Source organism: Taudactylus pleione, unplaced genomic scaffold, assembly GCF_031769625.1.
Source record: "Taudactylus pleione unplaced genomic scaffold, aTauple2 ptg000451l, whole genome shotgun sequence".
Classification (NCBI taxonomy): Eukaryota; Metazoa; Chordata; class Amphibia; order Anura; family Myobatrachidae; genus Taudactylus; species Taudactylus pleione.
The window spans coordinates 6,323,432-6,345,934 of NW_028284853.1; the positions used below are offsets into that span (position 1 = coordinate 6,323,432).

A 22,503-nucleotide genomic window follows, 5' to 3' on the forward strand; every position below is an offset into this window, starting at 1 on the left:
CTACCCAGTCTATCCTCTCCATTCCCTCACACAGCTCCCCCTAATTCTATGTATCTACCCAGTCTATCCTCTCCATTCCCTCACACAGCTCCCCCTCATTCTATGTATCTACCCAGTCCATCATCTCCATTCCCTCACACAGCTTTCCCCCTCATTCTATGTATTCACCCAGTCTATCATCTCCATGCCCTCACACAGCTCCCTCCTCATTCTATGTATCCACCCAGTCTATCCTTTCCATTCCGTCACACACCTCCCCTCATTTTATGTATCCACCCAGCTTATCCTCTCCATTCCCTCACACAGCTCCCCCATCATTCTATTTATACACCCAGTAGCATCTGTAGGTGTGGGTGTAGTAGGTGTGGGCCGCACCAGGTGACACGATCCAAGGGGGTGACACCAAAATAGCACAGCGACTCTGCTATTTTGGCGTCACCCCCTCGGATGGTGACACTGAACAGTGGTGATAGTGGTGAGAGATGACATGCTAGAGGCTGCCCAGCAGTTCCTGGAGAGCTGGGAAAGCCGCCACTGTGATGAGAACGGGGGCGTGACGTTTGGTAAGGTGTAGGGCTTGGACAACAAATTTCAGGAAGCACCGCCAGTATGAGATGAATCATTTACATGTGGTGGGGTTGATTCTAAGATGTAGGCAAAGTGGCTGTAGATGATGGCTGCCATGGAGGCCTGATTTACTACCTTATGCTAATGTGAGAATTCATAGGGCTAATGTGGGGGTCCGTGCGTCTCCAAGCGGAAGCTATTGCTGTCCACTGATTTATTCCAGCCGCTGCAACAGTCAACACTAGTATCAGCACCTGCACTGGCCCCATACTAGGTGAGTTCTGTCATAAACAGGGCTCCCTACTCTGCACGAACAACTCAGATTTAGATACACTCCCACAAGACTGGGCGATTCCGCGCGATCACATTGTCGCCGCCCAGTTCCCGGCCCTATTTCAGGGAAAGACCGATGCAGCCAAGTTCCATCTGGCTCAGAATAGGATGGACATGCACAAAAATATGTAAATCATGAACAGAGATCCGTCTAACTCAGAATCAGCCCCATTATGTGTATATGCCCCTTTCCTACCTGCGAGGGGAACTTAGGGAGTGAAGGAGATGTTTTTTTATTATGTCATTTAAAAAAAAAAAAAAAACTGATTATATAAAAGGCCTGAACCGGCACTTCCCTACACCACTATTGAGTACCACACTATACAAGGTATCCCCAATGACTTCACCATACTGTCACCAAGATAAACGGTATTTTCCCACCTCACTTTCAGCACACTGTGTTCACTTTGTAAAGAGAAGCAGCAATAAATGTGGGATTAGAAATTTAAATGAGCATGGGGTGGACAGGGTGTTCCAGAGCCTTTTCCCTCCTCGAAACTTTATGATTTGTACAAGACTTTGGACAGCGCCTCATCAAGGCTAGGGCACCAGGACTAGGAGGAAGGGGGCGCTACCAAGGGCGAATTTACCATATATCTTATCGGTGGGCCAGAGAACTAATGGGGCCACTGATGTTTCTGATATCTAGTGGCTGGCAACTCAGAGGGACCAGACACTTCTTATTTGTGCCATGGATCAGCTCCGCCTACCCCCCACCCTGTGCTCCACTCCTTCCTGCTCCACTCCCTGCCACTGGTGGTGTATACTACGTGCACAGTTCAACCAATTGGGGCTCAGCACATAAAGATCCACTAGGATGCTTTGTATGGTCTGACACTAGGATACTCTCTGTATTGTATTCCAGTCACTGGGAAACTCACTGTATTGTTTGGTGATCACTAGGATGCTCTCTGATTGTATGGATGGGGAAAAAATATGATCAAGTATGGACAAACCCTTCTGTGCCGTCAATAATGACTCTCTACACTTTGTATTATTGTAATAAAAGGATTAGGTTATTATGGGACACGATTTTTACTAACCACATTGCAGATGTAATTCTACCAATGTATATACTCATTCACTAACACAATAGTGACAAGTAATAAAGTAATAAAGATGGTCTTGATGTCCATACTCTAAAGACATATTTAAGAAATAATTGAAGGTCAGCTGCCCAGTAACTTAGATGGAAAAAAAAAAGTTGAAAGCAAAGGGTTATGGTGCTTACATACGGTACGATTAAAATGGACAATATGAACGATATCGATCATATCGTTCATATCGTGCATTTTTAGGTGGCCAACGACCTGTGATGCACGGGCACGTATCGACGATAACGATATCGTTCATCGCCCGTGCATGCAGGCCAACCTGGTTTAGATCAACCAGGTTACTATTGGCCATCGTTGGTGGGTTCATGATGTGCTGGATGTTCAATATTGTTGATCGTCCCGTGTGTATGCACCATTAGTCCTTACGTGAAAATAGGCAAGAGTGTTCTTAAAGGGGGTCATTCCCAAAAGCTGAATGGGGTTGTATCCTTATGTTTGCACTGGGCATATGAAACTAACCGCGCTGTACGCCCGAATGTCTTCCGGATGAGTGATAAGTAATCCTTTACTGCATTTAGTGCTGCTTTTTTAACTTCATGAAATCATAAAACTACACATTTTGCTACTTTAAAACCCACTGGAAGTTCTGAATCAAACTCTTATCTGAAGTTATGCGTTTCATCGAGATCAGCTAAATAAGGCACGATGACTCATTTAATGTCAATGAGTATTTGCATCTCAAGTTCTAATGCTGTACAAATAGCAAACTGTTAATTTTGTTACAGTACGATTACACTTCTGTGTCTCTATATGCTGTGCTGCTATGACAGACCTTTAAATAATGTCAATCAAATTGATTAAAATCCCTTTTTATGCGTGGGTAGATTATACAAATGCCAGCATTATACATAGTAACCCCCCTCCTGTAGCAGCGAGGCGGCTGCTTGATTGAAGTTTCTGATGGCACCTCTGGTGAGAATTGTACAAAGAAATAAAAAGCTTAATCAAGAAAATTAGCTCAAACTAGGATCTCTTATAATAAACATGTAGCTGGAATTGTCACAGTGTTATTTGTTCTCCTAATGCTTCACTGAACAAACATATCTGCTCAACGACATCCAAAAAGCATCATATGTTAGAATAAGAACACACGTTTGGTTATACGAAAATCTAGCTTCATGCTGTTCTAATTCCACAGGTCTCACAGGTGATCACAGACAACTGCGGGATAAATGTACTCCATAAATATCGCCCACTAGAAGCTACAGAGATTTCCGTAGAAATGGGGAACCTTTGAGGCTACGAACCACCAAACTACAAGTTACATCTTTTGGAAGAGTTTTCATTTAAGGGGTCCATCAGGTTTGCAAAAGTGAGTTTGCATAATGAAACTCGCATACATTGTGTGACTGTGCACATGAGAAATATGAGACCAAAATAGGAATGGAAATTTACGGCACTCGTAGCGAGGTTGTGTGACTTTGCTACAAAAAGCGAACTGGGAGAAGGGCATGAAAAAGGGAGGAAACCGTCCTGGACCCCAAAAAGTGGCAACTGAGGGCCTGATTCGGCAAGGAACGCACAAATGCAGACGCACGCACCCGTTAACTGTGAGTATATATGTTAATAAACGCATATGCACGCAGAATAAGCAGACGCACTACACAATACCAACTACTTCCTTTAACATGCGTCCTGTTATACCATGCAAGACAGCGGAAACATCGGTAACATCGAGAACCATGGAACACATTAGCATAATAAAGGTTGACCTGACATCACGCAGGATTTCTGCCACTTCCTGCGTGCAACTAGACCTCAGGCTTCGTCCGGCGCCGCAAGGGCTTAAATATGCACGCCCCTAAAACGCCGTCCAAACGCACAGGCACGCCTGCGTTTGCCCAACCAACCCGTCCCCCGTCACCACCCACAAACGGCACTTCCTGTTAGTCACTGTGCTCTGGGTCTGCGTAGCCTCTGCAAACGCAGTTTCCAGCGCTGAAGCTAGTTCGCGCCCGTGCAATGCAATGGTTACGCATGCGCAGTATGCAACAATCGGCCGATTGCGTCCATCTGCATCCATGCCATATGGAATGTACTGGAGGTTCTTAAAAGGTGTCAAATGGCTGATATTTGCATTTCTTACTAATGATGGAAGAATGACAACACTCAAGTGTTAATAAAAATAAAGTTTTTCCAGTAATTTGTACAGAAATAGGTCCGTAACATGTTTGTAAAATGTTGGAAAAAACACTTTTCTTTAGCTCCTATCTACACATTCTAAAACTCCTCTCCCATCAATATAACACCTCCACATACCTGTCCCCCATCAGTTACACCTTCACATACCTGTCCTGCTTCATTTACACCTCCACATACCTGTCCCCCATTAGTTACACCTCCACATACCTGTCCTGCTTCATTTACACCTCCACATACCTGTCCCCCATCAGTTACACCTCCATATACCTGTCCTGCTTCATTTACACCTCCAACATAATTGTCCCCCATCATTTACACCTCCATATACCTGTCCCCCCATCATTTACACCTCCACATACCTGTCCCCCATCATTTACACCTCCACATACCTGTCCCCGATCATTTACACCTCCACATACCTGTCCACCAACATTTATACCTCCACATACCTGACCACCATCATTTACACCTCCATATACCTGTCCTGCTTCATTTACACCTCACCATACCTGTCCCCCATTATTTACACCTCCACATACCTGTCCCCCATTATTTACACCTCCACATACCTGTCCCCCATCATTTACATCTCCACATACCTATCCCCCATCAGTTACACCACATACCTGTCCTGCTTCATTTACACCTCCAACATACCTGTCCCCCATCATTTACATCTCCACATACCTATCCCCCATCAGTTACACCACATACCTGTCCTGCTTCATTTACACCTCCAACATACCTGTCCCCCATCATTTACACCTCCACTGATGGTGGACAGGTATGTGGAGGTGTAAATGTTGGGGAACAGGTATGTGGAGGTGTAAATGATGGGGGACAGGTATGTGGAGGTGTAAATGTTGGGGGACAGGTATGTGGAGGTGTAACTGATGGGGGACAGGTATGTGGAGGTGTAACTGATGGGGGACAGGTATGTGGAGATGTAAATGATGGGGGACAGGTATGTTGGAGGTGTAAATGAAGCAGGACAGGTATGTGGTGTAACTGATGGGGGATAGGTATGTGGAGATGTAAATGATGGGGGACAGGTATGTGGAGGTGTAAATAATGGGGGACAGGTATGTGGAGGTGTAAATAATGGGGGACAGGTATGATGAGGTGTAAATGAAGCAGGACAGGTATATGGAGGTGTAAATGATGGTGGTCAGGTATGTGGAGGCATAAATGTTGGTGGACAGGTATGTGGAGGTGTAACTGATGGGGGACAGGTATGTGGAGATGTAAATGATGGGGGACCGGTATGTGGAGGTGTAACTGATAGGGGACAAGTATGTGGAGGTGTAAATGAAGCAGGACAGGTATATGGAGGTGTAAATGATGGTGGACAGGTATGTGGAGGTGTAAATGATGGGGGATAGGTATGTGGAGGTGTAAATGATGGGGGACAGGTATATGGAGGTGTAAATGATGGGGGGCAGGTATGTTGAAGGTGTAAATGAAGCAGGACAGGTATGTGGTGTAACTGATGGGGGATAGGTATGTGGAGATGTAAATGATGTGGGGACAGGTATGTGGAGGTGTAAATGAAGCAGGACAGGTATATGGAGGTGTAAATGATGGTGGACAGGTATGTGGAGGTGTAAATGTTGGTAGACAGGTATGTGGAGGTGTAAATGTTGGGGGACAGGTATGTGGAGGTGTAAATGATGGGGGACAAGTATGTGGAGGTGTAAATGTTGGGGGACAGGTATGTGGAGGTGTAAATACATGTATGTGAAGGTGTAAATGATGGGGGGACAGGTATGTGAAGGTGTAACTGATGGGGGACAGGTATGTGGAGGTGTAAATGAAGCAGGACAGGTATGTGGAGGTGTAACTGATGGGGGACAGATATGTGGAGGTGTAACTGATGGGGGACAGGTATGTGGAGGTGTAAATGATGGGGGACAGGTATGTGGAGATGTAACTGATGGGGGACAGGTTTTTTAACCCCAAAACGATGAACGATAACGACGACGCACGCTCCCGCGGGTCGTTCGTCATCATCGTTTATCGGGCTGACATGCAGGCCATCCTGACGATCTCGTCAGGTTGCTGCATATTGGGGAATGGGGGAGAGAGCCCGGCGCTGAACGATATCATTAATGATATCGTTCAGCGGGTGTGCTCAATGTCATGAACGACATTGAGCACAGCCTGCCGGGGACACACTACACGATATCGCTCAGGGAGCATATCGTGTAGTGTGTACACACCATTACATTCCACCGGTTACACTTAAAAACATTTTTCTGTTTTAGAATAAATAAGCAAATAGAATGTTTGAGGCTATTGTCCCTTTAACAGGCTAAAATTTAAATCTGCACACTGAGGGGCCTTTACTTCTCACACTAAACCTGCCCACACACAACGCAATCTGCACACTGAGGGGCCTTTACTTCTCACACTAAACCTGCTCACACACATAGCAATCTGCACACTGAGGGGCCTTTACTTCTCACACTAAACCTGCCCACACACATAGCAATCTGCACACTGAGGGGCCTTTACTTCTCACACTAAACCTGCCCACACACAACGCGATCTGCACACTGAGGGGCCTTTACTTCTCACACTAAACCTGCCCACACACATAGCAATCTGCACACTGAGGGGCCTTTACTTCTCACACTAAACCTGCCCACACACAACGCAATCTGCACACTGAGGGGCCTTTACTTCTCACACTAAACCTGCCCACACACAACGCAATCTGCACACCGAGGGGCCTTTACTTCTCACACTAAACCTGCCCACACACAACGCAATCTGCACACTGAGGGGCCTTTACTTCTCACACTAAACCTGCCCACACACATAGCAATCTGCACACCGAGGGGCCTTTACTTCTCACACTAAACCTGCCCACACACAACGCAATCTGCACACTGAGGGGCCTTTACTTCTCACACTAAACCTGCCCACACACATAGCAATCTGCACACTGAGGGGCCTTTACTTCTCACACTAAACCTGCCCACACACAACGCAATCTGCACACTGAGGGGCCTTTACTTCTCACACTAAACCTGCCCACACACAACGCAATCTGCACACTGAGGGGCCTTTACTTCTCACACTAAACCTGCCCACACACAACGCAATCTGCACACTGAGGGGCCTTTACTTCTCACACTAAACCTGCCCACACACAACGCAATCTGCACACTGAGGGGCCTTTACTTCTCACACTAAACCTGCCCACACACATAGCAATCTGCACACCGAGGGGCCTTTACTTCTCACACTAAACCTGCCCACACACAACGCAATCTGCACACTGAGGGGCCTTTACTTCTCACACTAAACCTGCCCACACACATAGCAATCTGCACACTGAGGGGCCTTTACTTCTCACACTAAACCTGCCCACACACAACGCAATCTGCACACTGAGGGGCCTTTACTTCTCACACTAAACCTGCCCACACACAACGCAATCTGCACACTGAGGGGCCTTTACTTCTCACACTAAACCTGCCCACACACAACGCAATCTGCACACTGAGGGGCCTTTACTTCTCACACTAAACCTGCCCACACACAACGCAATCTGCACACTGAGGGGCCTTTACTTCTCACACTAAACCTGCCCACACACAACGCAATCTGCACACTGAGGGGCCTTTACTTCTCACACTAAACCTGCCCACACACTATCTAACAAGGTTCAGGCCATTTTTACCAAGAGCTACCTTACCTGACTGGAATCTCATTATCTAGTTTCCGGTGAAGTCTTATTCCCTCTGGGTTCTCGACATCTTGTAAAGTTATTTCACATTAATTCCTGCCACACTTGTCTACATTAATGGGCCGATAACTTTAGAAAAAGGATAAGTATCGAATTCACAGGTTTTATATTTGCTATTTTTTTTAACTATTTCTGACACTGGTTTTAAAAGATTATGGTTAAATAAAGCAGTGTAGTCCATTCCCCAGGTACCAGCAAGGTAACTATTATATAATGCTGTAAAGCTAGGTACACACTGTCGGTTTTTTTGATCAGGCTGACAAATGGGGCGATTTTTTGGCAAATCGAAAGCCCCAATATCTGAGCTAGACATTACGCGATATTTCATTAGAATTTACAGATTTTCCGCCACAGCACTGATTTTGCATATGTCTGCCCACGAGGATGGCGTAACGACAGGAAATGTAGGAAATATGGGCAGATTATCGAGATTTCAGGGTCCCTCCACGCAGTAATACAGATTGGTGCAACTTTAGATGCTATCGGTCGCACCATGATACCCGCAACAGCTCTATGGCAGGTACAGTGTCGTCTCCTCCTCCTCCTGGGCGAGCCTTTGAGCATCCGAGTACGAATCCAATTTCAGCGACACGCCTGTGACACTCCCATAAGGCGGACCACCGCCGTGTGTGCGCTAAGACACCTCCCTGTCACCGCCCAAGGATGCCCCCACTACATTTTCAATACACTTCTCCCTAGGTGCGCCTGAGGTTAGAACTGCGACTCTACATGGACGCAATTGGGACACATGAGCAGTGTGACTTATAGGGATGCGCAGTAGAAGAATAGTCGCTCCACTACATCCAAGCTCAGAGTGTGATTGTTGTACACCTTGTCATTCAGTTACATCCCCATGTATTTAAAAACTCACATTTCTCAGTATTCCATACTGAGCACTTGAACTCACAACCTCATACTATGCAGTCAGACCTCTCCCCTGCATTGCAGCTAAGGGGGCGCAGCATGTGCACATTGTATCCAGGTATATTTTACTCTCACTGACCACTACATCTTCCCAGCACGTGCACACAGGAAGAGCTGTCACTCAACGGAAACACAGACCCAACACTTACAGCTTGTGTATATCAGTAAGAAGTGCAGTATGTGCGTCACAGGGCCCTAGGCATTCGCCTGCTACGCCTAGTGTGGTTATTTCTGTTCAGAGTCACAGCATAACACCAACAGTGACTCTCTACAGAACCGTTCAGGCTCGATATATGGGACTACATGAGAAAACAGACAGCAGGGAAGAGAGAAAAGAGTGGGAGAGGGACGTGGTGAGAGGAAAGAGAGCTGGGGCAAGAGGGGGAGAGATAGAGATAGGGAAATAGAGTAGTGGGGTGATAATGCATGGGACAGCAGGAGAGAGACACAGAGGGATGGGGGAATAAGGGGTACAGACATGGTAAAAGGGGGGTATAGTGAGAGATAAGAAATAAAAACGCCAACCCTGACCACAGCAGCTGGCAACCCAGGAATGACGGGTCTGTAATGCTAGTCCCTAATCATTTTATCTTTTTTAACAAAAAAATTTTTTCAAGGATTTTTTAATGCAAGAAGCGGAGGGTACAGGAAGAAGAGAAGGGAGGAAGAAGCGGAGGGTACAGGAAGAAGAGAAGGGAGGAAGAAGCGGAGGGTACCGGAAGAAGAGAAGGGAGGAAGAAGCGGAGGGTACAGGAAGAAGAGAACGGAGGAAGAAGCGGAGGGTACCGGAAGAAGAGAAGGGAGGAAGAAGCGGAGGGTACCGGAAGAAGAGAAGGGAGGAAGAAGCGGAGGGTACAGGAAGAAGAGAAGGGAGGAAGAAGCAGAGGGTACAGGAAGAAGAGACGAGAGGAAGAAGCGGAGGGTACAGGAATAAGAGAAGGGAGGAAGAAGCGGAGGGTACCGGAATAAGAGAAGGGAGGAAGAAGCGGAGGGTACCGGAATAAGAAGGGAGGAAGAAGCGGAGGTACAGGAAGAAGCAAAGGGAGGAAGAAGCGGAGGGTACAGGAAGAAGCAAAGGGAGGAAGAAGCGGAGGGTACAGGAAGAAGAGAAGGGAGGAAGAAGCGGAGGGTACAGGAAGAAGAGAAGGGAGGAAGAATCGGAGGGTACCAGAAGAAGAGAAGGGAGGAAGAAGCGGAGGGTACTGGAAGAAGCGGAGCGTACATGAAGAAAAGAAGGGAGGAAGAAGCGGAGGTACAGGAAGAAGAATAGGGAGGAAGAAGTGGAGGGTACAGGAAGATGAGAAGGGAGGAAGAAGCGGAGGGGACAGGAAGAAGTGGAGGGTACAGGAAGAAGAGAAGAGAGGAAGAAGCGGAGGGTACAGGAAGAAGAGAAGGGAGGAAGAAGCGGAGGGTACAGGAAGAAGAGAAGGGAGGAAGAAGCGGAGGGTACAGGAAGAAGAGAAGGGAGGAAGAAGCGGAGGGTACTGGAAGAAGAGAAGGGAGGAAGAAGTGGAGGGTACAGGAAGAAGAGAAGGGAGGAAGAATCGGAGGGTACCAGAAGAAGAGAAGGGAGGAAGAACCGGAGGGCACAGGAAGAAGCGGAGCGTACATGAAGAAGAGAAGGGAGGAAGAAGCAGAGGGTACAGGAAGAAGCAAAGGGAGGAAGAAGCGGAGGGTACTGGTAGAAGCGGAGGGTACCGGAAGAAGAGAAGGGAGGAAGAAGCGGAGGGTACAGGAAGAAGCGGAGGGTACAGGAAGAAGAAAAGGGAGGAAGAAGCGGAGGGTACAGGAAGAAATGAAGGGAGGAAGAAGTGGGGGGTACAGGAAGAAGAGAAGGGTACATGAAGAAGAAAAGGGAGGAAGAAGCGGAGGGTACAGGAAGAAGAGAAGGGAGGAAGAAGCGGAGGGTACCGGAAGAAGAGAAGGGAGGAAGAAGCGGAGGGTACCGGAAGAAGAGAAGGGAGGAAGAAGCGGAGGGTACAGGAATAAGAGAAGGGAGGAAGAAGCGGAGGGTACCGGAATAAGAAGGGAGGAAGAAGCGGAGGGTACAGGAAGAAGCAAAGGGAGGAAGAAGCGGAGGGTACAGGAAGAAGCGGAGGGTATAGGAAGAAGAGAAGGGAGGAAGAAGCAGAGGGTACAGGAAGAAGCAAAGGGAGGAAGAAGCGGAGGGTACAGGAAGAAGCAAAGGGAGGAAGAAGCGGAGGGTACAGGAAGAAGAGAAGGGAGGAAGAAGCGGAGGGTACAGGAAGAAGAGAAGGGAGGAAGAATCGGAGGGTACCAGAAGAAGAGAAGGGAGGAAGAAGCGGAGGGTACCGGAAGAAACGGAGGGTACAGGAAGAAAAGAAGGGAGGAAGAAGCGGAGGTACAGGAAGAAGAATAGGGAGGAAGAAGTGGAGGGTACAGGAAGATGAGAAGGGAGGAAGAAGCGGAGGGGACAGGAAGAAGTGGAGGGTACAGGAAGAAGAGAAGAGAGGAAGAAGCGGAGGGTACAGGAAGAAGAGAAGGGAGGAAGAAGCGGAGGGTACAGGAAGAAGAGAAGGGAGGAAGAAGCGGAGGGTACAGGAAGAAGAGAAGGGAGGAAGAAGCGGAGGGTACAGGAAGAAGAGAAGGGAGGAAGAAGTGGAGGGTACAGGAAGAAGAGAAGGGAGGTAGAAGCGGAGGGTACCGGTAGAAACGGAGGGTACCGGAAGAAGAGAAGGGAGGAAGAACCGGAGGGCACAGGAAGAAGCGGAGCGTACAGGAAGAAGAGAAGGGAGGAAGAAGCAGAGGGCACAGGAAGAAGCGGAGGGTACAGGAAGAAATGAAGGGAGGAAGAAGTGGGGGGTACAGGAAGAAGAGAAGGGTACATGAAGAAGAAAAGGGAGGAAGAAGCGGAGGGTACAGGAAGAAGAGAAGGGAGGAAGAAGCGGTGGGTACAGGAAGAAGCGGAGGTACAGGAAGAAGCGGAGGGTACAGGAAGAAGAGAAGGGAGGAAGAAGCGGAGGGTACAGGAAGAAGAGAAGGGAGGAAGAAGCGGAGGGTACCGGAAGAAGAGAAGGGAGGATGAAGCGGAGGGTACAGGAAGAAACAAAGGGAGGAAGAAGCGGAGGGTACCGGAAGAAGAGAAGGGAGGAAGAAGCGGAGGGTACCGGAAGAAGCGGAGGGTACAGGAAGAAGAAAATGGAGGAAGAAGCTGAGGGTACAGGAAGAAAAGAAGGGAGGAAGAAGTAGAGGTACAGGAAGAAGAAAAGGGAGGAAGAAGCGGAGGGTACAGGAAGAAGAGAAGGGAGGAAGCAGCGGAGGGTACAGGATGAAGAGAAGGGAGGAAGAAGCGCAGGGTACCGGAAGAAGAGAAGGGAGGAAGAAGCGGAGGGTACAGGAAGAAATGGAGCGTACAGGAAGAAGAAAAGGGAGGAAGAAGCGGAGCGTACAGGAAGAAGAGAAGGGAGGAAGAAGCGGAGGGTACAGGAAGAGGAGAAGGGAGGAAGAAGCGGAGGGTACAGGAAGAAGAGAAGGGAGGAAGAAGCGGAGGGTACAAGAAGAAGAGAAGGGAGGAAGAAGCGGAGGGTACAGGAAGAAGAGAAGGGAGGAAGAAGCGGAGGGTACAGGAAGAAGAGAAGGGAGGGACAAGAGAGGGGGGACATAAAACAAGCACTTTCAATAAAACAGGACATTTGCACCATTTAGGAGAGAGGGAACAAAATAGTCAGTGCAATAGACTGCAGATAAAGGAGATTCTCAGAGAACTATGGCCCTCATTCAGAGCCACTCGCTAGCGGCAGTACGCTCGTTCCGAGCGATGTTCGCACATCTCCGCATGCGTACGGTTTTTAGTACGCATGCGCGAACCAGTCAGTGCGGCCGAAAATCGTTTCTACGCAATATAGCGAGTGCCTGCTATTTTGAGTGACAGAATGAGGCGTATGTGGGTGGTAACAGGGGAAGGTGCTTGAAAACGGGGAGTGGAGATCCGAACGCAGGCGTGCTTAAAGGTCAAAACGGGCGTTTTATGGGTGTGCATAATTAATATAGCAGCGTCAATGACCACGTCATTTGTTTTTTTTTAACTCAGAACTGCTCGCAAAATAGCAGTTGAAAAAACCAACCACAAGAATAGCGAGCAGTTCATATCCTGTTCGATGTACTCGATTAATCTAATAAATAGCGGACATGACGTATGGTGCGAGCGGCCAGGGGGCGTTTTTAAGAAATAAAAGAGCGTATGTTTTGCTCGCTCGTTCAGACTTAGAGGTGTGAACAGACTGCAATGTGCGAACGGATCATTTGAATAGCCACCCCTTGTTTTTGAACGAACGAACGCAAATAGCGAACGGCTCTGAATCAGGCCCTATATTCCCACACAAGAGACAGCAGTGCATGTATAATAGAGTAGTGAAAATTACAATCATAGACCCAGGGATAGCGCTTGGCGTGGGGGAGGGGACCATGTTATGCTAGCCAAGGTGACCATATGAGCAAAAAGCCTGTTGCCTTATTGTCAATAATACTATCAGTGTGTACACTAGTCCACATGGGCGCCAGTTTAGGACATGTCCAGCATATGTGGTGTAGGCAGGGCCGGTGCTGGGGGGTTCGGTGCCCCACTGCAAACTATACATTTGTGCCCCCGTCACCTCCGCCAGGGACAGACAGCTGTCTCACTCACTCATTGTTCGCCTCCTGGGGTTGCGGTGCGCAGCTGAGGCAGCTCCACCATTGCTCTTCTTATTGGACATAGGTCAGCGGGTGTGTGAGCACGGCGCAGCGTCATCACGTACGTCGCACATGTAAACTGCTGGTCTACATGCTATTACTGGCAGTGGCGCTGCTTATAACAACCTAACAGGGGAATGAACTAGCTCCTCCCGCTCAGGGGCGGGCAATGCCGAGCAATGAAATCAGTTCCTGACCGCGTGGATCGGCGATCTGGCTAATCCAGAGTCCGGACCACCCGTGAGCCAGATCACCAATCCGCCTGAATTTAAATCTCATATATGTCCGCGGCCACCCGGTCCACCCCTGGACCACCCCTTAGTTTCGACCTGCCAGGCCTGCCCATGGCACTGCTGCACTGGCTGCCTCAGCCTGCTTGTCAAGGGTGCCGCAGCGCAATGAGTGCAGCTGTAATAGCACTCAGAAAGCAAGCAGCGGGGAGGGCACCACTCCAGCCGGGCACCCCCCTGCAATGCTTACCCTGCTTACTGCATGGTGTCCCGGGTGTAGGGTACCCATCTCTCCAGCAGCATGTCAATCACGCCGAGGCTATTGGGGCACTGCGAGCGACATCGCAGAAACAGATCTGCACATGCGCAGTGCACTGCGGCTTCTGCCCAGATCTGCAAACATCAGCAATGTACATACAGTATATATTGAATTTATGTTCATCTCTAAATCTGAGTAATTGGTAATAGTAAATACAACTGAACAATACCTCAAAGATGAATGCTTGCCGGTCCCTGGTGTAATGCAAAACCCTCTCTCCCCTACATGGTGGGTGTATGCTGAATTAGCCACTATTCTGGCTGTATGTGAAGCAAGCTTTCAAGTTCTCTTATGATACATATAATACTCTTGAAGTTTATAAGGGATTTAATAGAGGATTCATTCTAATTATCACATTTTCCATTTCACCTCTGTTCCAATTTGAAACAGTTTCACTTATCCCATGGAATTATGGCGGCTTGTCTTCCCGTTATCTCTTATATCGACCACTTGCCCAGGACAGCAGGTGTAATCCACATGGATATAAAGAGGAGATCCTGGTGACGTGCTGGTTCAGTGCTCTCAGATCTCTAACCAGAGGCCACAAATTGTCTCCCCAAGTTTTATTTTTCTTATTATATAATTGTATCTATGTGTATTTTACTTTCACTGACCACTGCAGCTTACCAGCAAATAACAACAATAGAAATCTTTATAGTTAATAAAAATGGGTTGGGTATGGGAGTCCGGCAGTCGGGATGCCGGCCGTCAAGACACCGACAGCGGCATCCCGATGCTTAGAATGTCGACTGCGGCTCCAATCCCTTCACCTCCTATCTCTAACTCTCCATTCTTGCATCCTAACCCTAACCCTCCCTGTTAGTACCTAAATATAACCATCCCCCCTTAGTGCCTAAACCATACTCCACCCCACCCCCTAACACCAACCTCCCTGGTGGTGGCTTAACCACACACACACACACACACACACACCTCCCCGTGGCACTAAGCTAGCCCGGCTCACTATACTCAGATTTGGGATTCCGGCATCGGCATCTCAACTGATGTCGGGAACCCGGAACCGGTGTGCTACCCGCGGGTCGGGGTTTCCAACAGCCGGCATCCCCATATCAAATACATCCCCCCCCCCAAAAAAATATATATAAATATATATAAAAAAAAATATCTATATATTGGATTTGCAATGGCCCCGGTGGGCGTCTCAAAACATATCCTGACATTTGCACAGCTACTGCGCCCGGGATGGCAGCTGCGATTGCATTACCGAACATCTCTGAATCAGGCCAACAGAGCAACCGGCCCAACCAAGGTGGCAGGAGATGCAGGAGGGGTAACAGCTGTAGACCGTCTTCTTGAGTGTATATAGCAAATGGTTACGACAAGATAGGGGTCATATTTGGAAAATAAATTGTGTCAATTAGACACATTTTACCCCTGTATGCACCCCAGGGAGGGTACTTCAGGTGGTTCATTTTAATCCTAAATAATGGTTCACAGAAATAATATGATATATACATACTTAGATAGGTATTCTGTATTTCTTAAGTAAGAGTTACTTTATAAACATTTAACAAATGAAAAAAATTGAAAACTCTACCCGGATAGTTACTTAAAGGAAAACATAGCAAACACAAAAGAGGACAATTCACTAAAGGACCCAAGGTGCCCATAGAAAAATAAAAGACAAACACTGCAAAAAGTAGAGGAATCACCAAAATACACAGGGACTATGCAGTCCAAATGGCTCATTCCGGCAGGACGGAATTTGGCCAAAAGCTTCATTCAGATGACTCAGAGGCCATTTTCATTGTGACAGCCCAGGAGAGCTGCCTTCGTTACAGCGCCCTGAGTCAGAACACAAGCAACCCATACACTGGCTGATACGGTCTGAGAGCTGACTGAAGGCCCAATGCTCAAATTGGTCAGGTAATATGGGGCCAAGCTAGCATAATAAAACCATATATTAACAGATAGCCATTTATCCCCCATCCAGCAATGTCATTTGTGATCTCAAACACCCCAATCTGGCCAGAGTGAGGACTTTAAACTAGAGATGTGCACGCTCGGATTAGTTCGGAGTTTCCCGCAATATTCAGATTTTCACGTCAAATTTCTGGTCTCAGAAAGAGGCAAAACGTCCATTGAAGATGATGTTTGTCCATGAAAGGTGACGTTTTGCCTCTCTCTGAGACCCGAAATTTGTCATGAAAAATACGAATTTGGCGAGAAAATTCTAACTAATCCGAGCGTGCACATCTCTACTTTGAACATAGTAGGATTTATAGTGAGATCATGTGATCGCAGACCATGAATTTCATGCAAACTAGAAGCACTCACCAAGTTACTGTACCTAGAAGTGACTAAACTAGGGGGCGATGCTGGGGACCACTCAGATCAAGGGAAGTTCTAAATTGTTTAACTGACTTAAGTTTATTAGTCAGGAGCAGACAAGCCAGGTGGATAAACAGGGTAGGGGGGATTAATGAAGATCTCTCTTGTCCAGTTCGTACAGGCTAATAAAAAACGCATGACTTCAGCATATCCATGTTTGAATAAAGTAGTCTAGAAAAATTTGCGTATAATAAAGCACCGTAGGTAATTAAAATGTGTGCTGTAAAAGCCCCTTAGGATCAGGGCTGAGAGACATTATCTTAAAGGGCCCATACATCAGCAATTGAAAAAAAAAATAATTCACAGATTCTGAGATTTTTTTCCCCCAATCTAAAGATTCCCCGATTCACCAATCTGCGCCCATACATTACAGGTATTTTTCAATAATTTTCAGAAATCACAGATCTGCCAATCTTGTAAGGCGCATCAGTTTACTAGCAATGGTCGGCAAATTGGCTGATCATCTCCATACACTAGCAATCTACAGCCCCGATTGATCACTGAAATTCAACATGTTGGACAACCTGATTTAGTGATTCCGATCACTTTTTGATCGGAATCGTCAATCGGTGAACCCCATGCATTGCCGATTGTTTGGAACAATCATTTGCAAAACTCCAAGTTACCCCAATCAATCGCAGATATATGGTGGCCTTTAGTTTACTTGAACTACGCAAATAAATATTTTAATCCTATTGAGAAAGCCTGTTAGTTCCGAAATCAATATGTACTTACCAAAACTTCTTTGATGGACATCCTTAGTACCTTTTCAGTTTCATTAATCTCCAGAGGACGGGCAATAGCGGCTGTTCTCAATTCCTGCAAGAACAAACAGTTTATTTCGTAACCCAATCACCATGAACTCATCTTTATCATTTAAAGTGATTGCGTAACTCATTTATTGAACAACTATCTAGTCTTTAGAAAACAAATATGGAAATCTTTTGTGCAGTGTAAAAATTAATGTGTGTCATTCAAAGTCAGCAACCTGCATTTCTTTTATAAAAAGCGTAAATAATAGAATGCAATCAAAACATCCAACACAGACCGTGGGCAGCACAGACGGTGTAATGGTTAGCGTTACTGCCTCACAGCACTGAGGTCGTGTATTCGATTCCCACCACGACCCTAACTGTGTGGAGTTTGTATATTCTCCCTGTGCTAGCGTGGGTTTCCTCTGGGTACTCCGGTTTCCTCCCACACTCCAAAAATATACTGGTAGGTTAATTGGCTCCCAACACAAAATTAACCCTAGTGTGTATGTGTGTGAGCAAGTGGTAGGGAATATAGAATGTAAGCTCCACTGGGACAGGGACTGATGTGAATGGCCAAATATTCTCTGTAAAGCGCTGCGGAATATGTGTGCGCTATATACATAACCGGTAATAAATAAATACAATAAAATGAAGAAAAGGTCTTTTCTGCAAGAACACAGAGACAGTTGTCAATTCCCAGCTGATATTTTTGTCATGCAGGGTGATGACAAGTAAGGAATAGACGATGGGTAGAGGCGATGTCGGTGGCTGACATCTGTGCGGCAGCACTGCCGATAGAGCGATGACACAGGAGGAGAATAATGTGAGAGTGTTATACCAAAGTGCCTGGCTGAAGCATCAGTAATTATAACAAGATTAATATCTCTACCAGTTCTCTATAAAGAGAAGATAAAGGCTGTCATTCATAAATCAGGCCTACAGACATGTCCACATACATCTATCCTCCGCGCACTACAAGTCCTGTTACACATAACGCGTGGGAGCAGTGTCAATCGGTAGCGCAGAGCATCCTTTTGTGCCACTTTTTACCTTGAAAAGACGCTCAGCACTACCGAATCACGCCAGGGCTGTTTAACACACAAGGAGGCCAGGTGTATGAGGGCACATGCATCAATATGGCAGCATAATTCACTGTTTGCAGGCCAAGAGAGTATGGGGTATATTTACTAAAGAGTGTTTTTCAAAGTCGACAATTGTCGTTTTCTTTGAGGGCTGGAATTGAAAAGACAAAAGTAATACATGCAAAAAACAGGCTTGTTTTGTGTGTGTCACCATTGCCCATTTAAATACAGATCTCAAAGGCTTTGAAAACCCGATCTGTAACCACATAACTAGATAATATATTTTCAAAAAAACGCTGAGACATTGTCGGGTTGTTTTATGATTGAATTAGGTCAATAACGACTATTTATCACTTATCCAACACAATTTTATTTAAAAATTTTTTATTGTATACTGTGCATCAACTTGAAAATGAAACTATTTAACCATAACCAAAAAGATTAATGGAACCATTGATACTAATATCGATTTCCCCAAAAACTTTTTTTCCGATATATTGGAAAGTCACTGCACAAAGGGGGAGCAGAGGCTCTGCTATGTAGGGATGGCCATTGGTAGGTTAACTATCAATGGTCACCATCGATGGTACCATTGGTCGCTAACCTCGATAGTATAAATCAATAGACGTGGAAGCATCAATGGTTTCGCCCACCGATGGTCATCCCTTCTCTCTGACTCAAAGGACGGTGGAGCAATCAAAGTCGGGGGGCATCGCTTTGTGAATTGCATTGGAGGGGGAGCTATGCTCTGTGTACTGGCTCTAAATAAAAAAAAAATCACTGGGCTCTGTGCCATCGATGGGAGAGAACCAATGGTTCTCCCCCATCGATGGCAAAACCATCGGTGGTTAACAATCAATGGATTTTAACCATCGTTGGTTGATGACCATCCCTACTGCTATGTTTATAAACTGGGGGGGCACTGAGTACTTTACAATACCCAGGCGGCTGCTCCTCTCTGCAGCCGCCGGGTATTCACAGGGGCAGAGCTGCTCCTTTTATTGCATGAAAGACAGGAGCTCACCGACTCCTTTTCTTAGCATTACCCCGGTGGCTTGAGAGAAGAACAGCCGCCGGGCTTACACAGGAGCAGCCGGCTCCTTACATCGCATTACCCCAGCGGTTGCAGAGAAGAGCCAGCTAGGAAAAATCTCCGGGTATAGAAAGGAGCAGCCTGGCTCCTTCTTCACAATACACGGGCGACTGCAGCCGCTGGGTGGTGGTGGGAGGTGCCGCTGGGCTGTCACACTAGGGTGGTCATCGCACATGCATATAAGATGCACATGAGCAGCGATCGCATTGCGAATACGGACGCACAGAGGAATCCATCGCAAAGTGAGTGACAGGCAGTCAGCGTTTGGGGGTGGTGACGGGGGGGGTCAGAACAACGAAGGCGTCTGTACGTTTGAATGCCATTTCGTGGGTGTGCATAAATTAGCCACTGCGATTGCATACGCAGCATGAAAGCTCTCTGCGTACGAGGAGACATGCAGTCTCTGCGGCTGGTCAGACCTACTGTAAAAGCTGCGTGACTGCCCGATGTGCATCGATGGTACCGATGTTTACGCAGAAGGGCTACATTGGACGGATATGAGTAACCAGTAGTGGGTGTCTTTATGCCGGCTGAGCTTTGGCAAGCATTGGCTGCAATAGTGTTCACTCTAGCACCCTGCACCTGTCACAACCCGTGCAGTTCCTCTTTCCTGCCTGGGATGTCGCTCTCTGCTCTGTTGCATCTAGCACATGTATCTCAGCAGTTTGTTGCATCAGCTGAGTGTGCTAGAAGCACCAGAGCAGAGAGCGACACCTCAGGCAGGAAAGAGGAGCAAGGTGCTAGAATGAAGACTACATTGGCATATTTTCGCAGCTGTGATTGCATTAGTAATCACTACTGAATCAGGTCCATAATACAGAGGTTCAGATTTCCGCAAAATACAGGAACCATAAACATTATACAGAGGTTTAGATTTGCAGGAAATACAGAAAACAATGAACAAAATACAGGTTTGATGCAGCCATTGTGGATCATAAACACCAAATACTATTTATCCTACCCACGAAAGTACCAAGCGTGGCAACTACCTCTAGGCACAACTGCACAAATAACTATATTATATGCAGCACACATGATATGGTTAATAAACGATAACCAGGGTCATATTAGTTAGATTACCCAAATTAAGCCAAACAATATAATTTGTGACCATTACCTACAAACTGTGGGATGTCAACATTCAGAAGAACGCAGCCAATCAATTCTCTGGGAATAAAGGTGCCGACACACTAGACTCGCAAAAGATGCGATGTCGTCAACTATTTCCCTTGAACTCCCCCGGAAACTCCCCTGCACTCCCAGACAAACGATATCTTGCATAAACTGTCCAATCTGACAAACGATCTCACCAACGACCTTACTCTCGTTAATGAGATTAGCAGATCTTTGCTGTAGGTAAGATCTGAAAATGCGATGTGTGAACCGCGGGTATGCACATCGGCATCATGATCATGAGGGGACACTTACGATTTGGACATTTTTACACAATTTGTCGTTCCGATGCAAAATCGGGGAAATCATGTAAAATATCATCTAGTATGTACGTACCTTAAGTGTTATTTGTGCAAGGGTTGATGCATTGTCCCAGTGCACCATAAATCAGCAACAGTCAGTATGTAGAATAGCATTAGCCACATCTGCCCTCATCTATTTCCGTGCCAACATAGACAGGATGCCGCTGACCCCTGTGATTTGCAATATTACAGTGGACTTCACCCAGCATACACTAGAAATGAGTTCCTGTGTCATTGTACATATATCAGATGCCTCTTTGTATAGGGATCTCATTACAGACGTGTCACAATTTGTCATGCACCACTCAGGAAATATAAAATCGGATTTCAGATTCTAAGAAATACATCTTTAAAAGGAAGACTGTTATGATTAGAGAGTTTTGGTTTTGGTTCTAATTCATCATCGTGTTTTGGTAAAACCACCCTCAAGTGTTTTGGTTTCAGATCTGGTTTTTAATTTATTTTTTTATAAAAACAGCTAAAATTATGTTTTTTGGGCATGTTTTTGTTCCTACAGTATTATAAATCTCAATAACATTAATTTCCAGTCATTTCCTGTTAAGTTTGACCACCTCACAGCTCACAATATTGTTTTTACTACTATTGGCAAAAGGCTGCAGCGAGCTAGCTGGCTGACTAAGCTAAGTGACAGCAGTGGCACAAACAGTTCAACTTCAAAAAAAGGCACATCTAGTGTTTGTGTATACTAAATCAGAATTATTATTAGCACTGTTTTAATTAAAATGAGTAACCTGAAAACTATAGCTAATGTAATTTTCTATGAAGTAACCTGCAAATTGTGAACACACTGATTATTTATTAGACCTTTAATTCTTTAAACCAGTGTTTCACAAATTCATTCCTCAGGGTGCACTAACAGTGCATGGTTTCCATTTTTCCTAGTTGGTGCACAGGGCAGTAGAAAGCCAGCCCGATTCCTATTACTATCGAGTAGGCGTGCCCTAATGGGAGGCGTGGCCACACACCCCTTAGATTTTTTTAAAATAAAAATTAAAAACCTTATTTGCGGCATCGCTGCATGCTGGAGGGGGGGGGCGCTGAGCCACTCAGCCCGGAGCAAATCCAGTGGGGGGGGGGGGGGCCTAACCGGAGTGTTCATTCCCCCTCCCTGCTCTCCCACTGCAGCCAAGCACACAGAAGCGTGTGCTGGGCTACTGACAGGTAAAAGGGAGGGAGGGACCTAGGGTCTTGCCGGGTCCCTCCAACAGGCCCAGGTCCAGGTTATTAGTACCCACTCCCCCCCCTCTTGGCGCCCCTGTTGGTGAACAAGTGTATTCGTTACTGGCTGACACATTTTAAAATAACTACAGGAGGAGCTAATTATTTCACTTGTGATTCTGTGAGGCGATCTGGAAAACATGCACTGTTAGTGCTCCCTAAGGAATAAGTTTAGGAAACTGCTTTTGAACACAGGTCTCAAACTCGGTCCTCGGAAACCCCAAACAGTGAATGTTTTCCAAGTCTCCACACAGAATCACAAGTGAAATAATTAGCTCCATCAGTGGAACTATTAAAATGTGTCAGTATAAGTTGCTTTGTTACACTAAAACTAAATGTGTGCACAAAAAAAAACTATAACTATTCACAGACAAAATTTAAAAAAAGATGGTCTTGTTACAGCAACGTCCCAGTATAGTACTGTATGTAAT

At 46.4% G+C, this 22,503-nt stretch overlaps 1 protein-coding gene across 1 annotated transcript in view; it reads right to left on the reverse strand.

Annotated features, from left to right (window-relative positions):
- Nucleotides 1–22,503, reverse strand: part of IFT38 (intraflagellar transport 38) — a 257,847-nt gene that overhangs the window by 46,369 nt on the left and 188,975 nt on the right. Inside the window, exon 6 of the mRNA XM_088448183.1 lies at nucleotides 17,164–17,247. Coding sequence (XP_088304309.1) covers nucleotides 17,164–17,247 — 84 coding nt within the window. The remainder of the gene's footprint in view (nucleotides 1–17,163; nucleotides 17,248–22,503) is intronic.